This window comes from Eutrema salsugineum, unplaced genomic scaffold, assembly GCF_000478725.1.
Source record: "Eutrema salsugineum unplaced genomic scaffold, Eutsalg1_0 scaffold_12, whole genome shotgun sequence".
Lineage (NCBI taxonomy): Eukaryota > Viridiplantae > Streptophyta > Magnoliopsida > Brassicales > Brassicaceae > Eutrema > Eutrema salsugineum.
In genome coordinates, this window is record NW_006256895.1 from 8139868 (window position 1) to 8150664 (window position 10797).

The 10797-nt window shown below is 39.0% G+C and overlaps 2 protein-coding genes across 2 annotated transcripts; both read left to right on the forward strand.

Annotated features, from left to right (window-relative positions):
• Positions 1-3847: 3847 nt before the first annotated feature.
• On the forward strand, positions 3848-4696 carry LOC112089168 (uncharacterized protein At4g02000-like). Its single transcript, XM_024160145.1, has one exon. It carries the CDS (start codon positions 3848-3850, stop codon positions 4694-4696), a length of 849 nt encoding a protein of 282 aa, XP_024015913.1.
• Positions 4697-6137: 1441 nt separating this feature from the next.
• Positions 6138-9671, forward strand: LOC112089169. The gene has a single exon (XM_024160146.1). It carries the CDS (start codon positions 6138-6140, stop codon positions 9669-9671), a length of 3534 nt encoding a protein of 1177 aa, XP_024015914.1.
• Positions 9672-10797: the final 1126 nt, after the last annotated feature.

Consider the following 10797-nt stretch of genomic DNA (forward strand, 5'->3'; position numbering starts at 1 on the left):
GTAAAATATACAAAAATATTAATAAAACTATGTAAACATAGCAATCATACAATAGATAACTAATGTCAAATATATAACTTACATTCTCGTCAACAAAAATGAAGTTCATTGCCGGTAAGCCTGCGTCGTCTTTAACTGACCAGCGCTTGTAAACCTTGACCTTAATGATCCAATCATCTCTCCATGCATGAAGTTTGTTAACACCTGCGTACTCACCCATTAGATTCTTCTTCTTTTGGTAAAAGATGGAGTTTTTGGATGAAAGAAGAGAGTAGGGTTTTTTCTAGGCGTATGAATGGAAAGATAACAGTTTAGGAGAGAAAATGTAGTATGTATAGAAAAAATATTGAACAGATGCGATGTGTGTTATTTTTTGGAAAGTTAAAACATTTTTGGAGAGTTGCAACGATTGAGAAGATTTGGTATATAGATATCAAGAAGCAGTTATTAATATCAGAGTAACTGTTTCTGACTTTTTTGGATTTACAAAGACAATGTATGCATTGATAGACAATATAATATAGGAAAGTAGGAAGTTGGTATATATCAAGTCAAAGTTATTTACGCATAGATTTACATGAACATAGATTCTCTACATAATGAATATACTGACAGTAACGTTGAAATTGTTTTACTGAATCTTCAAAGATAAATTTATTTGCATTATTATCAATGTCTATGCATGGAATGGTCTGTTCAGATTTGATAGTTGGATATGACATTCGTTTTTTGAATTTTCTTGCAGGAATGATATTTTATTAAGAAGGTTATAAGGATATGTATCAGATTAAGTGCATCGCAAATATAAAATTCAATAGTGGAATGATAATTCTTGTATGAAGAGTAAATTTTAATATTTGTATCATATAGTCATATTCATATATATATGATTACCATAATGAGTATACAATTAATTCACAGATTTAAGAGACAATATGGAAAAAATATAAGGAAATAAAATATGAAAATTGAATTATGTTTATATTTTAATATGAATTAAATTTTGAAGACAACTGAAATATATATTAGCTATCTCGTAATGCAAATATCAAACATATACATACTTATCAATACTATGCGATGTATGTATTCTGAGAGAAATTTGATAATACTAAGAAGCAGGCAATTTATATAAATAAAGCAAAATATAAGGTCCAAACATTTAAACTTAACAAAAGATAAAAACATAATGTATCTTATTTATCATCCCACACGAAAGTTCAAAACATAATCAGTATTTCATTTCTTCTGCTTCTTCGAAGATGATGTAGCCTCGGCATCATTCTTCAGTGCTCTTTTTGACTGGTTTGATTTCTTCTCATTATTCCAAAACCTAGTTAGAAAAATGACATATATAAAAATAGTTATGAGTTATGTAAACAAATTAGTGAAAAAGTAAGATTGACAAAATAAAAATTATTACATTTTACAAAATGATTCTGCTACTTCTAACTCAGGGTGAAATTCAAATCTTGTTATTCCACCTCTGCTTTTGAGATATATATTACCTGTAAATGAATGAATGTATTTAATTAACATGTCACCATATTTATAAAAAACGATATAAAGAGTTATACTGTAACACAAACCTCCATCATTTTTGATACTCCAATCAGTTAGAAGACACAAAGCAGGGATTTGTCTGACATCCCATATTTTGTTATTGAAATCAACAGCTAACTGTCCTACGGCATTGCACTGAATCTGCATATCACTACACGATAAAATATGAAGTATTTAATATTCGTATTAAAAAAAAACTTAAACTATAAAAAATAACATAATGAGCAATGCTTACTTGTGATCCTTCATTGTGAAAGTGATAGAAGGAGTCATTTTGTTAGGCCTATTTAGGCAAGTTTGATCTTTTACAACCTTTAGTTCTTCAGTACTAATAACAAAACCCAACAGATCTGTATATATATATATATATGTATAAAAGGACCTAATCAGTTCCATGCAACCTGAATATTATACACCTATTTCAATAAATATTAAATTTGAAATAAAAGTTAGAATGTTTACCAACAAGGAATTCAGTATCGGTTTTGCCTTTAAGAATTTCTGAGAAAGAATAGAAGCCCTTTCCAGATTCCACTTCCCTTGGTTCAGTATCAGTTATGGTCGTATTTTCCAATAAATGTATAGCCCAACCGATTGGAGAATTTGGTTCTGGTAACGGATCTTCAAAGACCACAAAATCTGTGATAGTCTTCCAATCACCCTCGTTAATTTCTCTATCATATAACTTTATCAAACCGGCATGATACAGATATGCTTGAACCATATCACCCTGTATATGAAAAGTTATGTTCCAAAATAAGCAATATAAGAAATTAGAAATTAGTATAGTTAACAAACCTCTTCGTCCATGAGCATCATCTGTAAAGAATCACGATTAGGAGTTCCTTGGTCAATCCATTTCTTCAGTACCTTAACTCGGAGGCTCCAATTTGTTCTATCGAGATGCGAATCGTTGATGTAGTCATAAGAAGCCATTACCCTAGTGTGTAAATTTCTGTTTCAAAGAGAGTAAAGCAATTTAATAAAATGGATGTTACAAAAGTTTAACGGCAAGGATATCTAATTTGATAGGATATATAATAATTAAATTGTTTAAACAAAACCCTACACGTTAAAGGGATTAGAAACCGATTATGTAACCAATAAGGTTATGCAATTTACTTTTTTGAAAGATTCATTCATTTTGGAAAAAAGGTATATGCATCGGTCAATCAACTGCACTCTTTCTGCTAAATATGCAGCTTTTCTGAAATTGAATATATTTAGGCAAACTCATATTAGTCCAACTAATTATCATGAGATATATTGAATATAGTGAAATTTGTTTGTCATAGTGAATAAGGATATAAAATATATATAAAACAAATATGATACATATATTTCCATAAAAATACATCTAATTAAGTAATTAGGCGAGTTGATTCATACATATATTTCCATAAAAAATTTATTCAGTTGATTCATACATATATTTAGGTAAATATTTGTTTACCATAATGTGTTCTTTATATAGATGATGTCTTTAATAAACGTCGGTTACATTAATCTGTATATAGTATGGTGTTTTAATATTAAATCCTTATCATTTATATATGTTTTGTCTTCTAATTCATTACTTTGTTAATTCGGAAACATCAATTTAGAAAATTTACATATTGTTTGTCTGAATAATTATTCACTTAAAGAGTTAATATATGATAAATTGTACTGAATTAAATCAACTATTATTGAGGTATACAAAATAAATAATATCATAAAGGTCGATATAACAAATAACTTAAATAATACAAATAAAATAAAAGTCTAACAGATAATCTGATTCGATATGTATCTGCTAAATTATTTTGAAATAAACGTCTTATTCATGCTGCATCCATGGGCTTATTTATAAACCTGCATAGTTCAACAAACATATATTGTTAATATCAAAAAACATAAAATTCTTAATAGTATGTGCATTCATCAGTTCTAATATAAATAAAAAGTCCACATAATCAGGATTACCTATTTAAATGAATAATATAGGGTGCACCTCCTACAATGCTACTAAGATATACTATCTCCATTTCATGGTTTTTCTCTCCCAGACACAACTCTCAAGACAGTTTCAACCTGCCTGGTTTTGGTAGATAGTGACCGTTATCTACCCTGTTTTTACCCAAAATAGCAAATTCTTTCAAATCTAAAACCGCCTTTGAAACAGATACACCGGGTTCCGCCCCCGACCATCGTCGGAGGGCCCTCTACAACGGCAGCGGACAACAGCAAGGACATCTACATCACTTCCAGCAACAGCGGCAGCTCCTCTACACTTGTCTCAACAATGGCTCGCAGACTCTCCGCTACTGAGAAAGGCAAAGCGATTGACTACTCACCAAGAAGCCCTCCTCGCAAAAGAATCAAAGTCCAAGAAATGGATACATCAGATCTCATCCAGGAAAACTCCCTCACTCTGATAGGAAGACTTACCAACACCGTTGAACAACGAATCTGGGCCATGCTTCCCTTCCTACCAAAAAGATGGAACCTGCAGGGGAAAACCATAGGGTCAGACCTAGGACATGGCTGTTTCCAGTACAGATTCGACAACAAAGACGACTTAAAAAGAGTACTGGACAACAGACCGTACCAATACGCTGGCTGGATGGTCATCATTGAGAGATGGGAGCCCATTATCTCCGCAGATTTCCCCTCCCAAATCCCCTTTTGGATTGAGCTGAAGGGCCTACCCCTCCATTACTGGAAACCAGAGCTAATCTCCAGCATCGGCAAGGAACTTGGCTACCTCGATACCTTCACCATCACCAAAACTTCGGCGAAGATCCGCGTCACCATCGATGGTCTACAACCTATCATAAAGGAAACCATCATGGAGTTTACAGGAGGAAAAAAAGTGCTTGTAACCCTTTCCTATGAAAAGCTGGGAAACCACTGCTCCATATGCCAACGCCTCACCCACTCTACTACCAACTGCCCAAACACGAGGAACAAGGCAAAGCGCAACGACTACCACACGACGTCTACCCAACCCAGTGACGCAAAGAAAAGCTTGGACAACAACCAAAAAGGGAGAGGAACACCTTACAAATCTCGAACTGACAGACATGGCAGATCGTTTGGAGACCACCCTCTGAGCTCAAAGCCTCCAGAGATGGAGATACCTCCCAGATAGAAAACAGAAGAAATCGGGGAACAGAACCCAAACGAGGACTTGGACACAGACCCCCCACCTCTAACGTTCACCACAGACGGGACAGGAGATCCACCTCCCATTCGGATTCAGCTGAGGGCCGGCACCGAAGTCGTAGAGAGAGTCCAACACGTCTCCCTGAGAAACCCCACTCAACACCTCAGCAACAAGTCTGGAGACAAAAGACAAATGCAAATAATCACACGGAGACCGAGGGGTCCTCGCAAAACATACCTGACAGACTCCCCCTGGAACGTAACCTGGATCTAGTGGCCTTCCCCTCCCCCACCCCAAACCGCATCTCTAAAATTATGGAAGACTTACAGGAAGTCACCATCTAGTATGTTAATTTCCCAGATCCAGTGGAAAGTGCTGCACGACTACAAAGAGTTTATGAAGGAGAAAGGCAAGGCATGATGGAGGAAACAGCTCAAATCATCGCAGCAGCCTCATTACCGAGGCAGCAAACACACCAGACCATCACCACTGGAGTTCCTAGAGTAGGAGAAGAAACCTTGAGAGTAAGGAGCGGAATTGAGGAGTCGGCCTGATCGCCTCCAAAAAGTCTGCAAATCAACAGCTCCCAAGAGTCTGAACCAATCGAACCTGCAAAAAAGAGAAGAGGCAGACCCCCAACAAAGAGAACTAATAAACCAAGTCCCATCTTCTTACGAGGAGCTAGCTCGAGAAAGTTAAAAGCTCACCAGATACAACAATCTCCCAGAAGAAGGATAACTGCAGGACCATCAAGGAGTATAGATAAGCAGAACAGACCCACACAGACTCCGCTGAATGCAACTCCTACGAGTCCTAAGGCACAACACCCTACGAACTCGGGACCAAGTCGATCAGCCAACCAACCAAGAAGCGTCATCATTCCGGCAATCTCCAAGGACAAGGCGGATTTTCACCATCCGCAAGGTCCGGTTCCTTAACGCTTGTGAGCTGGAACTGTTGTGGGCTGGGGAATCCTGCAACAGTTCATCGCATAAAGGAGCTGCATAAGAACCTAGCTCCAGACATTATATTCCTCATGGAAACAAAGAATGGAAATGACTTCGTTACCAAGAAACTCACCAATCTCAGTACCTATGATCACCACTTGGTACCACCTCACAGCCCAGGAGGTGGAGGACTCGCCCTCTTCTGGAACTAAAGTGCGGAAATCTCTATCTTGACGGCCTGCAAAGACTACATTGACACCGCCATGAAATACAAAGGAAAATCCTTTTACGCAACCTTCCTTTATGGAGAACCTGGCACATCAAAGAGGAAGGAGATTTGGGAACAGCTTACGCTCCTGGCTCAATCAAAAGACGCGACATGGTTCATAACAGGAGACTTTAATTGAATTTTAGATAACTCAGAAAAATCCGGAGGACCCCAACGAGCGGAAGGTTCCTTCGGAGACTTCAGGGAATTCATGGCCCAATGCGACCTCTACGACTTGAGCCACTCTGGAAATGCCTTATCATGGAGGGGAGTAAGGAACTCGCACACTATCCACTCTCGGCTGGACCGAGCCTGCTCAAACAGCTATTGGGCTGAGCTGTTTCCACTTGCCCACTGCCATTACGATCGCTTCGAGGGATCTGATCACCGCCCTGTCATTTCTTTCCTGGAACCTACGAAACACAAGAAACAAGGGATCTTCAGATATGATAGAAGGATGCGTAACAATGAAGAGATCCGACAGCTCATCTCAATTACCTGGAACTCCCACCCTGGTGCCTCCGTCAAATCGAGAATAGCCAGATGCAGAAGGGAAATATCAAAGTGGAACCGCGAGCACCATGCAAATAACAAGAAAACCATGGATGAGATGCGTGGAAAACTAGAAGAAGCAATGTCAAAACCTACAATAAACGACCTGGTGATCCATTCCCTGAACCAAAAACTAAGAGAAGCCTACAAAGCAGAAGAGAAATTTTGGAGACAGAGAAGTAGGCAAACCTGGCTGAGCTTAGGGGATAAAAATACAGGATATTTCCATGCAATCACCAAAGGGAGAAAGACTATCAACAAGTTTGCTCTTATCGAAAACACGGAGGGCCACATAGTCTACGAAGAAGACCAAATTGCTGCGGTCATCACTAGCTACTATACAGACCTCTTCACCACTCAACAAACAGAAAGAGAAGAGATTGTTGAAAAGTGTCTCTCACCTCGCATCTCGGAGGAGGATAACATCAGACTTATAGCAGCACCAACACAGCTGGAAGTGAGGAACGCTGCTTTCTCCATCAATCCGGACAAAGCACCAGGACCCGACGGATTCTCTGCTAGTTTTTTCCAGTCAAACTGGAACATTGTCGGACCAGCAATCACCGAGGAGATCCAGAACTTCTTCCTGACTGGCACCCTGCCACGAAACGTCAACCATACACATGTCAGGCTCATCCCTAAGATAAAGAGTCCAAAAAGTGTATCCGACTATCGGCCTATTGCCTTATGCAATGTTTTCTATAAAATCATCTCTAAAATCTTGACGCAAAGACTCCAGCCTCTACTACACAAGATCATCTCCGAAAACCAATCAGCATTCATACCAGGCCGTGCTACTTCAGACAATGTTCTTATAACTCACGAGGTCCTACAATTCTTAAAGACTTTTGAGGCAAAAAAGCACTGCTCAATGGCGGTCAAGACCGACATGAGCAAAGCGTACGACAGAGTCGAATGGGACTTCCTAAGGCTTGTCCAACTGAAACTTGGCTTCCACCCGAAATGGGTCCAATGGATTAATCAGTGTGTATCTACAGTATCTTATTCCTACCTGATAAATGATATGGCAAAAGGACTGGTGATACCAAGTCGAGGCATCAGACAGGGCGACCCCCTCTCACCATATCTATTCATTTTATGTGGAGAAGTCCTATCTAGCCTATGTAACCAAGCTCAGGAAAAAGGACACTTACAAGGCATTCGTGTTGCGAGAACAAGCCCAAGGATCAACCACCTGCTTTTTGCAGACGACACAATGTTCTTTAGCAAAACAAACGATCGTTGTTGCTCAACCCTCTCCAATATCCTTCAACAATATGAATTGGTCTCGGGTCAGAAAATCAATGTGGAAAAGTCCTCCATCACCTTTTCGGCAAAAACAAGTTCTGAAACCAAGGAAAGAGTCAAAGCAAAGCTGGGAATCAGTAAAGAGGGTGGACAGGGAAAATATTTGGGACTCCCTGAATATTTTGGCAGACGGAAAAAAGACATGTTCACCTTAATTGTGGACAGAATCCGGCAACGAGCCGCCAGTTGGTCATCGCGATTCCTATCGGGAGCTGGAAAGCTCACTTTACTCAAATCCGTTCTTACGGCAATCCCGGCGTATACAATGTCCTGCTTTAAACTCCCTGCTAGCATCTGCAAAAGAATCCAATCAGCTCTCACTCGGTTTTGGTGGGACGACAAGCAGGGAACAAAAAAGATTAGTTGGACCTCATGGAAGAAGCTCACAAAACCGATAAAGGAAGGAGGACTTGGCCTCAGAGACATACAGGCTTTCAACGATGCCCTGCTAGCCAAAGTTAGCTGGAGGATACTGAAAAACCCAGAAGCTCTTCTATCTCGGGTTCTACTTGGGAAATATTGCAATCACTCCAGCTTTCTCGAAGTCGCCCAGCCATCTGTCTCATCCCATGGTTGGGCAGGGATTTTGATTGGTCGCGACCTGTTGTTGAAAAACCTTGGCAAAGTCATTGGTGATGGAAAATTAACAAACCTTTGGTCAGATCCCTGGATCTCAATAGAGGAACCAATTAAGCTATATGGCCCTGTTGAAAAAGAAAAACAGAACCTGAAGGTTGCTGACCTCTTCAAGGATCATACCAAAGAATGGGATCCAACGAAAGTAGCAGAGCTCCTCCCCGATTTCCTCAATGAAATCTTGTGCAGAAGACCGAGTCTTACCGGAGCTGAAGACCAGTATACATGGCTCAGCACAACCTCGGGAGCATACACAACAAAATCGGGTTACAATATGGCTATGATGTCTAGACAAGACATAGACAACTCCGACCTAGCTGAACCAAGAATTAACTGGTATCCTGATCTATGGAATACGAACTGCTCACCTCATCTGAAGATCTTCTTATGGAAATGCATCCAGGGAGCAATCGCAGTAGGTGAAAATCTCCAAGCTCGAGGACTCCCAACCCACTCAACCTGCAAACGATGTGACCAGCTAGAGACAACCGATCACGTCTTCCTTCATTGCGAATTTGCGAGAGCTACATGGACACTAGCCCCGACGAGCTCACCTGTCGACGCTGAGTCCATCCCCAATTTCATCACCGGACTGAAAGCAGAAAAAAGCTGGAGGTGTCTTCCACCAACCGGACTCACCACGAGCTCTCTGTTTCCATGGATCTGCTGGGCCCTTTGGTCCGCCAGAAACCTCCTCCTGTTTGAAAATAGATCCTTCTCTCCCAGAGAAACCATCACCAAAGCAGTAGCAGACGCAAGAGAATGGTTAGATGCACAGCCACAACAACCAACACCAACAAGCAACCGGCAAATTCAGATCTCAAGAGTCTCAGACCCGAATAGCGTTACCTGTTTCACAGACGCAGCTTGGAGATCCGAGGACAAATCGGCGGGCCTTGGATGGATATTCGTGGAACCCAACCGACAACCCATCAGCGAGCATTCACATACTGAAAAGTTTGTGAGCTCCCCTTTAGTTGCTGAGGCACTGACGGTTCGAGAAGCCCTCTTGTATGCCCGATCTGTACAGAGACAGATCCTCCACATCAACTCAGATTCCCAAACGCTCATCGCAGCAATCAGGTCGGGAGACCTCCCAGCCGAGATTTATGGCGTCCTCCAAGACATCAAATCGATCTCTGCTTCTTTCTCCCTTGTTACTTTCAATTTCATCTCTAGATCGCTTAATTCTGTCGCAGACTCAATTGCGAAGAAAGCTCTGGCTGAACTACCTGTATTAAACGCTTAGTCTTCTCAATTAATGCATTAGATGTTCAAAAAAAAGGGTGCACCTCCTACCATTGAAACATGTCCTTCTGACTATACATTTTCGACATAAAAAATGATCATAATATTCAATAGTTTTTCATAATTAGATTCAAAAATATGATGACATATAAAACATACGTACCCTCAAAATGATTAAGTGGTTTAACCGTGGTAGAGATTATGAATTGAATCATTTTGTTGTATGATCGAATAGTGTTACACGATGGTATTTGAATTACAGAAAAATCATCGATTTCAAACCATGATCCCTCAATCAGTAAACAATCATATTTCCTAATGAATTTCTTTGTAACTCTGGCCTGGATCTTATTACCCTGACAGAGAACATAAAAACCAGTTATTAGGCATTCGGTTAACAAAATATATAAGTAGATTCTGTTATAGATATCATATTTTTTACCTCGATATCTATCATATTCATATCAAGGGTAGTCCCTTGATGTCGAGTGTACTGCTTCCACTTCTTTATTAGTTTAAGATGCACAGTCCATTCTGTTGTACACTGATCAAGATTAGAAATTTTGTCAATAAGAAGAGACATTTTGTTTTCTCTTTAAGTCTGATTTAGAGAATGAGAGTCTATATGTAAAAGATAACCATATATATATATATATATATGAATCGGAAAGGATTTCACGTAATAGGGTTTTATTGATATTAACTTAACTAATAAGAAATATATTAGGTAACTGAAAGATTATGAATCAACCAAATATTTGTAAATATTGATTAAATTAAATACAAATACGTAATAAAACATCATGTACTAATCTCTGAAACTATAATAACAAAGATCATATATATGTATGGATACTATATCAATCATTCAGTATCTATACAAACTTTCATATAATATTTTATTTAAAATCTCAGACAACTTCTTTCATTCAGTATATATATAAAATCACTACGTTCTGAATGATTTTATCATGTAATACATAAAAAGGCCATTTCCATGATTTGGAAAAAAATATATAACAAAAAATATCATAGTATCCGAATTACAATTGTGTGAAAGAAGCTAGAAATACTTAAAGGGTAAAAAATGTAGAATGATTATTGCTTCCAAGGAAGAGTTGGTTGCA

What these genes read in the sequence shown, in the direction of transcription:
- LOC112089168 (XM_024160145.1), top strand. Translation starts at nt 3,848, where the DNA reads ATGGCTCGCAGACTCTCCGCTACTGAGAAAGGCAAAGCGATTGACTAC.
- LOC112089169 (XM_024160146.1), top strand. Translation starts at nt 6,138, where the DNA reads ATGGCCCAATGCGACCTCTACGACTTGAGCCACTCTGGAAATGCCTTA.